The 12,455-nt window shown below is 58.1% G+C and overlaps 2 protein-coding genes across 5 annotated transcripts; both read left to right on the forward strand.

Moving 5' to 3' along the window:
* Positions 1-336: 336 nt before the first annotated feature.
* MRPL38 (mitochondrial ribosomal protein L38) lies at positions 337-6,766 on the forward strand. 3 transcript variants are annotated; one of them, XM_036268689.1, is made up of 9 exons: positions 337-414; positions 548-727; positions 2,810-2,944; positions 3,023-3,231; positions 4,529-4,601; positions 4,755-4,800; positions 5,723-5,881; positions 6,131-6,276; positions 6,459-6,766. In XM_036268689.1, the coding sequence occupies exons 1-9, from the start codon at positions 348-350 to the stop codon at positions 6,593-6,595; spliced, it is 1,152 nt and encodes a 383-aa protein (XP_036124582.1). In that variant the 5' UTR covers positions 337-347; the 3' UTR covers positions 6,596-6,766. The 3 variants fall into 3 exon arrangements, with proteins under 3 accessions (XP_036124582.1, XP_036124583.1, XP_036124584.1); XM_036268690.1 differs by having other exon boundaries at positions 6,131-6,267; XM_036268691.1 differs by lacking the exons at positions 337-414; positions 548-727 and adding an exon at positions 1,095-1,163 and having other exon boundaries at positions 6,459-6,763.
* A 1,365-nt stretch (positions 6,767-8,131) lies between these two features.
* TRIM65 (tripartite motif containing 65) lies at positions 8,132-12,200 on the forward strand. Of its 2 annotated transcripts, XM_036269003.1 has the most exons (6): positions 8,132-8,545; positions 9,804-9,899; positions 10,167-10,397; positions 10,483-10,657; positions 10,794-10,859; positions 11,392-12,200. In XM_036269003.1, exons 1-6 carry the CDS (start codon positions 8,132-8,134, stop codon positions 11,964-11,966), a joined length of 1,557 nt encoding a protein of 518 aa, XP_036124896.1. In that variant the 3' UTR covers positions 11,967-12,200. The 2 variants fall into 2 exon arrangements, with proteins under 2 accessions (XP_036124896.1, XP_036124897.1); XM_036269004.1 differs by lacking the exon at positions 10,794-10,859.
* Positions 12,201-12,455: the final 255 nt, after the last annotated feature.

Raw genomic sequence — 12,455 nt, forward strand, 5'->3', positions numbered from 1 at the left:
CCGCCTCCCTCCGGGAGGAGAGGACCTCGAGCTCTCCCGGAAGGAGTCGTCTGGGCCTGGCTCCTGGGTCGCGGGTCTGCTGGGGCCAGGCGGGGCGGGGCGGGGCCTGTCAGCGCCAGGGCGGGGCCATGCGGCGCGGGGCGGGGCCATGCGGCGCGGGGTGGGGCCTGTCAGCGCAGGGGCGCGGCCATGCGGCGCGGGGTGGGGCCTGTCAGCGTAGGGGCGGGGCCGGGCGGGGCGGGGCGGGGCCTGTCGGCGCCGGGGCGGGGCCTCCGCGGCGCAGCAGGCGCAATTCCCGCCACCTCTGCGGGGTTTGAGAGGTGGGGGCGGTGCCAACCTGAGGGAAGATGGCGGCGCCCTGGTGGCGAGCGGTGCTGGGCGGAAGTCGGAGGTGGCGGGGCTTCAGCACCTCGGGTGAGCGGTCTAAGGGTGTGGGGCTCTCTCAGGTTCCCATTTAACCCAAACCCTGGGACTCGAGCCAGCGCCCGCCCGGCCTCCGCGGGGCCGGGCCGTAGCCGGCCTGAGACGTCCCGCTCTCTGCCCGCAGCCGCGCTGAGCCGCCGGACCCCGCCTCTGGGGCCGATGCCCAACGAGGACATCGACGTGAGCAACCTGGAGCGGCTGGAGAAGTACCGCAGCTTCGACCGCTACCGGCGCCGGGCGGAGCAGGAGGCGCGGGCCCCGCACTGGTGGCGGACCTACCGGGAGCATTTCGGGGTGGAGTCAGGTGCGGGGCGACCGGAATACGGGGCTTTGGGTGCCGGCCTCGGGGGCCCCACCAGCGTCCTCCTAGAGCATTGGGGGAGGGGCCAGCCTGCATTCCCGTGGGAGGTTTTGTCCAACCAGGATTTTTCACACCTGTTGGCCCCCCCTGTTTGGAAAATTCCCACCCCCACTATTGGAGTTCCACTTTAGATATTTCTATTCCTAAAATCCTTTCTTGGCCGCCCCCCGCCCCCGCAATTCCGAATTATAACGCCGCTCTGTGCTCCTAAAATACTCAGTATGTAGCCCTGCTCATACCGTCCTTACTTTCTTTTCGCTGCCTCCCGCCCAGATTGTGAGCTCTCTAAGGACAGGGGTCCTGCCTGTCATTAACCGTCATTGGATCCTTGCACCCGCATAGTGTGCAATACTTTGCTGAATGAAATTGAAAGCCCTGGGTAAGATGACTCGGGAACTCTGCCCTTGAGCAACTTACAAGTGCATCCTTTTGGAAAGCCTTCACAGAGGCTGTGGATGGTGGTTAAGGGCACAGGCATGGAAACTAGACAGCATGATTTAAACCCAAGCCAGCCTCTTAGGAGTGACTTCCCTGAGCTTCAGTTTCTTCAACTGTAAACTCAAATAATTATGTCTGTGTCATAAAAGTGTGAGCATTAAAGGACATGGTCCATTGGAATTTCTAGCCTAATCTTTTTTTTTTTTAATTGGTACGTGCCCCTAGCAGGAACCAAACCCAGGACTCTCTGGTCCTCAGGCTGATGGATGCTCCAACCGCTGAGCCAAATCAGCCAGGGAGCCTAATCTATTCTTAATAGAAGTTCAGTGTGGCCCTGGCCGGTTTGGCTCAGCGGTTGGAGCGTTGGCCTGTGGTACAGAGAGACCCAGGTTCAGTTCCCCCCAAGAGCATGTACCTCGGTTGCAGTTTGTCCCCGGCCCTGGTTGGTCGTGCGGGTGGCAGCCACTCGATGTGTCCCTTCACATTGATGTTTCTCTCTCTCTCTTCCTCTCTCTCCCTCCCGCTCTATCTGAACAAAAAATGGAAAAATGTCCTCGGGTGAGGATAAAAAAAAAAAAAAAGTTCAATGTGTGTTATTTTTTGTTATTGTCTAATGTAAATGGGGAAAGGCGTTGGGTTAAAAGCTCTCTAGGACCTTGCTACTCAAAGTGTGTTCTGGGACCAGCAGCACAGGCATTACCTAGGAGCTCCTTAGAAAGTCGGTTTTATGCCCTGGCCAATGTGGCTCAATTGGTTGGAGCATCCTCTCATACACAGAAAGGTCGCGGGTTCAGTTCCCAGTCAGGGCACAATCAGTGTTTCTCTCTCTCTCCCTCTCCCTCTCTCCCCTTCTTTCTAAAATCAATAAAAAGCATGTCCTTGGTGAGGATTAAAAGAAAGAAATGCAGTTCCAGGCCCCACTCTGACCTGCTGAGTCAGAATCTGAATTTTAACAAATTTCCCAAGTGACTTGTATGGCTTGTTCATTAAAGGGTAAGAAGTGCTACTTTAAGTCCTTCTAGCTTCAGCTGTTCTACTGAGGACACAGGTGTGGCCAGCTGTGAACAGGCTTGAAGGTGATCCCAACTATAATTGGGAGACCATCTGCCTCTATTTTCCATGACCTAGACCAGTGGTTCTCAAGCTGTGGGTCTCCCTCCCGCTCTATCTGAACAAAAAATGGGCCCCCTTTGGGGGTCGAACAGCCCTTTCACAGGGGTCACCTAAGACATAACAATAGCAAAATTACATTTATGAAGTAGGGATGAAAATAATTTTATGGTTAGGCGTCACCACAACGTGAACTGATTAAAGGGTCGCAGCATTAGGAAGGTTGAGAACCACTGACCTAGACAGACCGTGTAATTTGGTGTAGGAATTAGAAAATGCAATCTCAAATTTATCCAATTTGCTTAGCAACTGGCCCCCTGGTCAGATCTGTGAAGCAGACTACACAGTATGTTTTAGTTTTATGAATTAAAGGGAAAGCTTTAGCAGCAGATCTTGGGCAAGTGAGAGGACTAGGTAGGGACAGGTGGCTTTACCAAGAATTGATCCCACTTCTTCCAACACATCTTTCCTCCCTAGATCCCAAAGACAAGATTGACATTGGGCTGCCTCCACCCAAGGTCTGTCGGACCCAACGGCTGTTGGAGCGGAAACAGGCCCTCCAGGAGCTGAGGGCCAATGTGGAGGAGGAGCGGGCTGCCCGCCTCCGCACAGGTAAGCCCTCCTAGGGGAGAGGGCGCTGGTGTATTTTTGCCCTCACCCTGGGTCCCAACTGGTATTATTCCTTCCCAGTGCGCATTTCGCTGGAGGCTGTGCGGGCTGAATGGGAGAGGACTTGTGGCCCCTACCACAAGCAGCGTCTGGCAGAGTATTATGGCCTCTACCGAGACCTGTTCCACAGTGCCACGTTCGTGCCCCGAGTTCCCTTGCACGTGGCCTACACCGTGGGTGAAGATGACTTGATGCCTGTGTACCATGGCAATGAGATCACTCCAACTGAGGTACTGCTGGCTTGTGCCCCGTCCTGCCCTGTGTACACAAGCACATCCCACTGCAGGGCCACAGACGATTCCTTTTTTTTTTTTTAATATTTTGATTTTTAGAGAGAGGGAGGGAGGGAGAGAGAAACACTGATGTGAGAGTGTAACATCTATCAGCTACCTCCCGCAGCTCCCCCCCACCCCCCCCCCCCGCCCCGAGAACTGAGCTCAAAACCCGGGCATGTGCCCTGACCAGGAATTGAAATGGCAACCTTCGGGTGCACAGGATGACACACAACCAACTGAGCCACATCAACTCCTTTTTGAAAGCATTTTTAGAGGTGGATTTTATGGTGGTTAAGGGCACAAACATGGCATCTATGTGGTCTTATCCAGGGTTTTGTTGTTCTGTATCTCCTCTTTCTGATTTCCTAGTAAACAGTATGATAATTACAAAATAAAAAAAACAAAGTGAAAGAAAAAGCAGCTCCATCTTGGCTGGCCCTGTCTCCAGAGTGCCCTCCTAACCCCTGTTCATTGACATGTGGGCCTGCTTGCGGTTCAGGTCTCTGGACAGGCCCTCTGCGCAGGTCCTCCCTAAGTTTCTCTGGCGGACCTGCCTCCAGAGGGGCTGTCAAGGGTGTTTGGATCAGAGCGGGCTCTCGGTTCCCCAGGCCTCCCTCAGACGCCTGCGCTCAAGAAAGAAGGTCTGTCTGTTTGTTTATTTTTTTTAAGTTTGAATAGGATTCTTTTTTAATCCTCACCTGAGAATATTTTCCATTGATTTTTATTTGTTTATTTTTTTAATCCTCACCCGTGGACATTTTTGCATTTATCTTTAGACAGAGCAGGAGAGAGGGGGGAAGAGAGAGAGGAACATCGACGTGAGAGACACATGGAGTGGTTGCCGCCCACACAGCCCCAACCGTGGTGGGAACAAACTGCAACTGAGGTACGTGCCCTTAGGGGGAACTGAACCCAGGACTCTCTGGTCCACAGGCCGATGCTCTAACCGCGGAGCCAAACTGGCCAGGGCTCCATTCATTTTTAGATAGAGTGGAAGGGAAAGAGGGAGGGAGAGAAAGAGAAACATCGATGTGAGAGAGACACGTCGATTGGTTGCCTCCTCCACCACCCCAACCGGGGTCAGGCATTGAACCTGCAACCCAGGTTACATGCCCTTGACCAGGAATCAAACCCAAGACCCTTCTCGGGTTGATGCTCTAACCACTAAACCATACGGACGAGGGTAGGAAGGTCTGTCTATATAACAGCTGTCCCTGGGGGGGGAACACCTCCCTTGTTCTCTCCCCATCAGGCTGCCCAAGCCCCAGAGGTGACCTATGAGGCAGACGAGGGCTCCATGTGGACACTGCTGCTCACCAACTTGGGTAGGTGTCTAGGGTACACTGGGCCTCTTGGCCTCCTTCACCTCCCATGAGCCAAGGCCCTGGGGGGCTGGGGGCGGGGCCGGGGGCCAGGTGGAGAGCTCCAGCCATAGCTCCTTTCGTGGGCCCTCAGTCAGTGGGTCTGTTTGTGTGCAGATGGACACCTGCTAGAGCCGGATGCTGAGTATGTCCACTGGCTGGTGTGAGTACCTGGGATGTGGCAGTGGGTCAGCATGTGGGAAGGCATCTTGGGAAGAGCTGCACCTGGGTTTCAGTCTGGGCTGTACTGTGGCTTAACAATGGAGTTTGGGTTAACCTCCCTCCACTGGAGGTGGGCCCTCACCTCTGCTTCCTGCGAGTGTTAGGGGCCTTATGATCCAGTGGCTGAAAATGGGTACAGAAGAAAAGCAGGCAGCGGACCTTGGCTGCTCCCACAGGCCTCCCGCTCTCCCTGAACTCATTTCCTCACCTGGAAATCTAGGATGAGGCCTCCACATCCCTTACCCACCCTGAGCAGCTCTGTGGCAGTCAAATGAGTGGCCATGTGAAGCCTTTGGCAGCTGTGGCATGCTCGGGTTAACCTGCCTTTTGTTTTCGCAGTGGCTTTTGTCTCTGAGCACTGGGTCAAGGGACTGAAATCAGGCAGGTGACCACAGCTTTGGGACTTATGGGTAATCGAGGCCAGGGACTGGGAGGTTGGTTTCTGTCATTTGTATTCAACTGCAGTTACCACCCTGTGCAGCAGGACCTCGGGGGCTGCCTCGAGGCAGGTACAGTGGCCATCCCTGTGCCGGGCTGGGCAGGCCTTCTGACAAAGCCCAGAATTTCAGCAGACGGGGAGAGAAGCAGCTCCAAGGTAGCACGGTCTCCCGCCTGCCTGGCTGCGCAGCGCCACTGGCTCCCCACGGTGCAGCTAACAGGCTGCTGGGCTTTGCGACCCTATCCTCCGTCTCTGAGCCCCAAGGGTTCACAGAGCTCCACCTCCTACTTGACTGCACAGTAGAGATCCTTTTAGGGTCTGCCCCCCGGGAATTGTTTCAGCCTCCAGGGAGTACAGGGGTGTGGGTGTTCCCGCTGCCACTTCTGTTCACTAGCAATTAACAAGTTACTTTTCCTCCCACCAGAACTAACATCCCGGGCAACAGGGTGGCTGAAGGACAGGAGACCTGTCCCTACCTGCCCCCCTTCCCTGCCCGGGGCTCTGGCTTCCACCGCTTTGCCTTCCTGCTCTTCAAGCAGGACAAGCCGATCGATTTCTCTGAAGATACCCGGCCCTCACCCTGGTAATCTACACCCACACATACATGCGCCTGCATCCCCCTACCCCCGGCCGCTGGCCAGCTTCCCGGCAATGGTCAGTCTAGTCTTGCTCAGTCATCCTCTCCTCTCTCTACTCAGACTGGAGACCAGCAGACAGTGGTTGTGCTAGGGAGGCCCTAAGGGGCTTCTCAGGATTGCCTGTGGGGTGGAGATGGGGTACGGGGCTCTGGTGTCCCCTTCCCCACTCTCACACTCTCCCCATCTTCTCACAGCTACCAGCTTGCCCAGCGGACCTTCCACACTTTTGATTTCTATAAGAAACACCAGGAAGCCATGACTCCGGCAGGCCTGGCCTTCTTCCAGTGCCGCTGGGATGACTCGGTCACCCACGTCTTCCACCAGCTTCTGGGTAGGGCAGGTGGGCTGCAGGAAGGGGGTGGCGGGCCAGAGCTCACAGACCTCTCCTGACCCGACAGCCAGTTCTCCCTGGTCATAGAGGGTCAACCGTTCCTCAGGTGGGCTGGCTGGATAGTCCCAACCTGGAGACAAGACGGGGCTCCGGCCAGAGCAGCCCACATCCACACCTTGTTCTTCTTGCAGACATGCGGGAGCCTGTGTTTGAGTTTGTGCGGCCACCCCCTTACCACCCCAAGCAGAAGCGCTTCCCGCACCGGCAGCCCCTTCGATACCTGGACCGGTACAGAGACAGTCATGAACCCACCTATGGCATCTACTGAGTGGCTAGACTGCCACCCACCTCAGAGTTTGCTGGGCCTCTCAGGCCCCCGTCAGGCTCCACAGGCAGGAACACACAGCTCTAGGGGCCACGCTGTGGTTCCGGGCCGTCTGAGGCAGCCCCCGTGGCCCTCCCGGGAGTGAAGAGGCTCTCTCCAGGGCTGGGTGTATGAATAAAGGTTTTTGCTATAGTTAATCTGGGTCTGTGTTCCCGGAGCAGCCGCGCCAGACACCCCAAGCCCCTTTCCCTGTGGAGTTGTATTGCTTCATGGGTGGGAAGAGGTAACCCCTCATCTCTGCCTCCTTGGGGTGTCAGAGGCCCTGTGATCCAGGGGCTGAAGATGGGTCCAGAAGAAAGCAGGGGGCAGGGTGCTGCCTTGGCCTCTCCCACAGGCCTCGGGAAAGAGATCTGCCCACTGAGCACTGGCCCCTGGCCGGCTCCTGGCTCATCAGGCCAGGCGTCACAGGTCTCAGACCTCAGGCACACCCCCTGGAGGGGCCCAGAAAACCCCTGCGCTCTCCCTGGGTGGTTCGGGTATCTCTACCCTCTCAAGGAAAAGACTCCCTGTAGCCAAGCAAGAAGAGATGTGTGCACTTTTTCCAGAGAGAGAAACCACATATTTACAACATAGGAGACAAGACTGTATTGCAGTGAGGGCTTCCTGCCTTTAAATGGGACCTGCTTGGTAGGAAGAGTTCCCTCCCCAGCAGGTCCTGGGCGACACCTGCCCAGGCGGGTTAGCGATCAGCAGCCCTCTGCTCTGCTGCGGGGGAGCCACTGCTCTAAAGCAGGTTCCAGAACAGCCGAGAGCTGCAGAAGGTCCCCCAGAGGGAAGAGTGCTTTTGGTTTCCATTGAAGGGGATGAAAAAACTGGGCTAGTCTGTTTTGCTGACCAGAAATTTCCACCCCACTGTTGACAAGTAGCCTAGAGAAGGGAGACACCCTGATTTGGTAAATGCCTGAAACAGCTCAAGGAAAAAGTGCAGCTGGGCCCCTTGGGCCAGGGGAGAGCATTTGATGAGTGCTAGCTGTGTGCGCCTGCTCCCAGTGCCAGGCCCTCCCAGCTGCACGCACCTAACCGCTAAAGTCCCTGGGAGGTAGGTGGAGGTGATGCTCGATTTCCAGGTGAGAGCTTCGGTGGTGGCTTTCAGCCAGGAGACCAGGGCCCCACTGGGGTTCTTGTCTCTAGAAGCTGGGACCCTATCCCCCTGCTAAGGAGCTGCTGGACTCGGGGTCTAGGGAAGAGGGACCGTAGGGAACTGGACCCCAACTCCCAGCCTGTGGTGGCAGGAGGCAGGCAGGGGTAGCTGAGCCTGGATGGAGTGGGGAGCCCGTGGGCGGAGCCGCAGGGCTGGACTGGGTGCGCTGCGGGCGGCGGCCGCTGGGAGTGGCGGCCGGTCCGGTCCGCTGAGAAGGGCTGTCACTCCTCCCTGGGCGGGTCCTCGCTCGTCCTCGCTCCACCCCGCGCACCCGCTGGGCTTGCGGTCCCTTTAAGAGGCCTAGACCTCCGGTGGCTCGGGCCTGCCCGCCCGCCGCCATGGCCGAGCAGCTGCTGGAAGACAAGCTGACCTGCGCCATCTGCTTGGCGCTCTACCGGGACCCGGTGACGCTGCCCTGCGGCCACAACTTCTGCGGGGCGTGCATCCGGGACTGGTGGGGCCCCGGCGAGAAGGCGTGCCCCGAGTGCCGCGAGTCCTTCCCCGACGGCGCCGAGCTGCGCCGCAACGTGACGCTCAGCAGCGTGCTCGAGGTGGTGCGCGCCGAGCGCGGCCCGGCCGCGAGCCCCGCCCCGGCCGCCGGCCCGGACCCCGGCGCGCGCTGCCCCCAGCACGGGCGGCCGCTCGAGCTCTTCTGCCGCACCGAGGGCCGCTGCGTGTGCAGCGCGTGCGTCGTGAACGAGTGTGGCCTCCACGAGCGGGCGCTGCTGGACGTTGAGTGCCAGGCGCGCAAGGTGACGCCCCGGGCCGCCCCGCTCTGCTCTCTGTGCGGGCAGCTTCCGCAGGAGGCGGTTTCCCTCCGGGCCACGACCTGAGTGCCACCGGGTGCTTGTATTCCAAGAAGGTGCTGGTCAGAAAACAGACACTTGGAATAGAGATTTCCGGGTTGGGGACAAGGCCAGGATGAGGTTATGGGAATGAGCAGCTGAGATGGAGGTCTAGGGTCCCAGAGCCCGAGTGCTGGAGGAGAATCCCCTTGGCTGCTGAGGTCACGGGGAATCAGGCCTGGACGATGCTGTTGGTGGCACGAAGACCACTAAGCATGAGAGTTTGCAGTGGGCCAGTAGATGACAGCAACAAGGAGGGAGGGGGGACAGGTGGTACAACCGGATGGCACCTGCGCCAGTGGAGCTGGGGTTTTGCTAGTGGGAGGGGAAGTGACCCGCGGGGCTGCGTGGGCATCTTCTGGGGAGGGTCAGATGAACCAGGAAAGTCTGCCCTCCCACTTCCTACACGGGCCTGGACAAAGGAGGAGCGTTGGACTTAGGAAGATCTGATAACTTTGGCCAGACTACCAACTTCTTTCACCCATTTCCTCTCCTGGAAGTGGGGATACGCCCGTACTTAACCTCAAAGTGTTACTGGGAGGTGACCAGGTGCAGGGAACCACATCCTGGGAGCGGGAGTTTTTCCTGCTCCAGGAAACTACATTTTGATCCTTGAGGGGACCAGAGAGGCACAACCAGACAGGAGTGCCCTCTTCCCCTCACGGCCCAAAGCTGGGGCTCAGCACTGGCCGGGCATTTGGAAGAGCCCATCTTAGGAATGCGCTGCTCTGCCCACTCATCAAACAACTTTGGTACTTTGGACCATCGCTCCTTCCCGTCAGTCACCTAGGCCAGACTTGCTCCATTTGTTGTCCCGGGGTATGGGGCACTTACAGCCCAGGGGCAGTTACTACCTGGGAGCTCTGCCCCAGGTTGCTCACACCGCAAGAGGAACTGGAAGTCAGCTCTTCAGCCCATGTACCATCCTGTTCCAGGTGGGGAAGGGGCTTTGTCTGGGCCTTCCTGGCACTCTGACCCAAATCTCCTGGGGCTCAGACCAAGGCCGGTGCTCTGTGTACTGGCCCATCCATCAGCCTTGCCTGCGCAGCATGAGGAGGGGATGCCTAACATCTGCAGGCGTTTGTTGATTGACTGAGGGGGTACTTCGCAGCCGATACTGACCCTCTCTTGTCACTTGTCCTCTGTGCCCTGGTGGACACCACAGGCCCAGCTGAGAGCCATGCTGGAGGTCACCCGGCAGCAGACCACCCAAGCTGAGAGCCAACTACAGGAGCTGCATCTTCGAAGCAGCCAGATCCAGGTACCGGCCTGTCTGTCCTACCTCACCACTTGGTGGTGTGTTCTTCAGGCAGCCACCAGCTGGTCCCTGGGACCCTGGGTAGTAGGTGTGAGCTACCTTGAAGAATGCTTTGTGGCATTGGAAAGTGAGGGGCTGAATGGAGGAAAGAAGTTCCAGGGACCCTGGCTCCCCAAATCTGCACCCCTCAGCCTAGTAGGCAGCGTGGCCTGGCCTGCATTGGTGTGGGGAAAGGCCCTGGCTACCTAGGCTCCTCCTATACCCATCCAGAGCTCAGCCTGCACCCTGGCTTCCGTGGTCTCTGGCAAATTCAGCTGCCTGCTGCAGGCCCTGAAGATGCGCCAGGTCATGGCACTGAGGGACATCGAGGTGGCCAAGAAACAGGCACTGGCACAGGCCCAGGAGGAGGAGCAGCGACTACAGGGCCACCTGGAGGCCACAGCTCGCTTTGACTGCAGGATCCGGGACCTGGAGCAGTTGGATGACCCAACCTTCCTCCAGGTACCAGGGCAAAGGGAGGCAGGTTAGGCGACCAGCATGCCCACCCTTTGCACCTGGGCTTACTGCAGCTGTCTCCCGGTCTCAGGAATCACAGCTCCTGGCGCCCCCCGGGCCTCTGGCGCCGCTGACTCCTCCACAGTGGGATGCAGATCAGCAGCTGGACGGCCTGAAGGAGTCTCTGAGCCAGCTTTGTGGCCTCCTCCTGGACAAGGGGGACCCTGGCGGGGCACCAGCTGAGGCTGCTGACTCGGGCTCCCTGGGTAAGGCTGATCCCAGATCTCTCCCTAACCCTCTGGGCCCAGCTGTCCTTCTCACTGGGGGTGGGAGTGGAGTCAGGGCCCAGCCCCCAAGGAGCTCACCTCCCCCTCACTCCCCTAACACTGCTTTGCTCCCTAGAGGCCCCAGGTGCCCTGGCATTGGTCCCAAGCCCGGTTTGCCCGCTGAGGAGGAAACTTTGGCAGAGTAAGGAGGCCCAGCACATGTGTGTGCGCATGTGAATGTATTGTGCACACATGTGGATATGTGTATATAAACATGTGCACTGTGAGCACGTGTATGTATGCATGTATGCTCGTGTGCACTTGTGAGTATGTATGTGTGTGGCACGTGCTTTGACTGTCCTGTCCATGCCCTCGCCCCTTGCACACCTGTTGCAGGGTGCACACCTCTTACACGTGGAGCCAATATAGTGTTTAAGGAGATTCTAGGCACACAGATCTGGGATCAATCACGATTCTTCCACTGTCAAGTTAGGTTACCTTTCTGGACCTCAGTTTTCTCATCTGTGAAATGAGGCTAATGGAAGGTTCTGCTTCAGAGGTTGGGCAAGGATTGGTTGCCATGGTGACGTGCAGGGCTGCTCAGCTTAGTGTGCCTGGCAGTGCTTGGTCTCCATCAATGGAGCTTCCATTGCTGTCTCTCCCCTCTGGGATCAGGAGGGTGCACATGCACAGGCACCCTGCCTGCTCACCTTCAGTCCATCTCTCCCCAACAGATTATCGAAATCTGACCTTCGACCCAGACAGCGCCAACCGCCACCTTTACCTGTCTCGGCAGGACCAGCAGGTAGAGCACCGTCCAAAGCCCCGGGGCCCAGCTAAGCCAGGCAGCTTCGAGCTCTGGCAGGTTCAGTGCACCCAGAGCTTCCGGTCTGGGCGCCACTACTGGGAGGTGCACACATCTAACCACTCGGTGACGCTGGGCGTCGCCTACCCAGAACTGACGCGGCACAAGCTGGGACCCCACACAGACAACATCAGCCATGGGCCCAGCTCGTGGGGACTCTGTGTTCAGGAGGACAGTGCCCAGGCCTGGCACAATGGGAAGGCCCAGCGCCTCCCAGGCGTGTCAGGGAAGCTCCTGGGCGTGGACTTGGACCTGGCGTCTGGTTGCCTGACCTTCTACAGCCTGGAGCCTGAGACCCAGCGGCTGCACACCTTCCATGGCATCTTCACCCGGCCCCTCTACCCTGTCTTCTGGCTCCTGGAGGGTAGGACCCTGACCCTGTGCCATCGGCCTGAGGCCAGGCTCCCTTCAGGGCTCCAGGAAGAGGTCTCAGGGCTCAGCTGAGGAAGGCACAGGACGGAACTCTGGGCTGCGAATAGGTGCCACCGTGCCTGTGTGCCCGAGAGCTGCCCCGGCCCCTGGCCTGGGGACCTGAGGCCACAGCTATAATGGGACCAGCTGCTGGCCAACAGACTGACTCAGGTCCAGGCCAGGCCTCTTGTGGGAGTGGGGAGGCCCCCCAGACTGGAGTTTACTTTTCCAGCCTTTGTTTTTTATCCTCACTCGAGGACATTTTTCTATTTTTTGTTCAGATAGAGCGGGAGGGAGAGAGAGGAAGAGAGAGAGAGAGAGAGAAACATCGACGTGAAAGGGACACATCGAGTGGCTGCCTCCCGCACAACCCAACCAGGGCCGAGGACAAACTGCAACCGAGGTACGTGCCCCCAGCGGGAACCGAACCCGGGTCTCTCTGGACTGCAGGCCAATGCTCTAAACGCTGAGCCAAACTGGCCAGGGCTTTCCAGCCTTTTTTAAGGGGACAGGGACTAGGAA

Source organism: Molossus molossus, unplaced genomic scaffold (genome assembly GCF_014108415.1).
Source record: "Molossus molossus isolate mMolMol1 unplaced genomic scaffold, mMolMol1.p scaffold_m16_p_19, whole genome shotgun sequence".
NCBI classification, from domain to species: domain Eukaryota; kingdom Metazoa; phylum Chordata; class Mammalia; order Chiroptera; family Molossidae; genus Molossus; species Molossus molossus.

Excerpts from the sequence above, each read along its gene's own strand:
- MRPL38 (XM_036268689.1), top strand. The coding sequence starts at position 348 with ATGGCGGCGCCCTGGTGGCGAGCGGTGCTGGGCGGAAGTCGGAGGTGG. Across the intron at positions 415-547 it reads GCGGGGCTTCAGCACCTCGG|CCGCGCTGAGCCGCCGGACC; the intron begins GTGAGCGGTCTA and ends CTCTGCCCGCAG. Across the intron at positions 728-2,809 it reads GCATTTCGGGGTGGAGTCAG|ATCCCAAAGACAAGATTGAC; the intron begins GTGCGGGGCGAC and ends TTTCCTCCCTAG.
- TRIM65 (XM_036269003.1), top strand. The coding sequence starts at position 8,132 with ATGGCCGAGCAGCTGCTGGAAGACAAGCTGACCTGCGCCATCTGCTTG. Across the intron at positions 8,546-9,803 it reads TTGAGTGCCAGGCGCGCAAG|GCCCAGCTGAGAGCCATGCT; the intron begins GTGACGCCCCGG and ends TGGACACCACAG. Across the intron at positions 9,900-10,166 it reads TTCGAAGCAGCCAGATCCAG|AGCTCAGCCTGCACCCTGGC; the intron begins GTACCGGCCTGT and ends ATACCCATCCAG.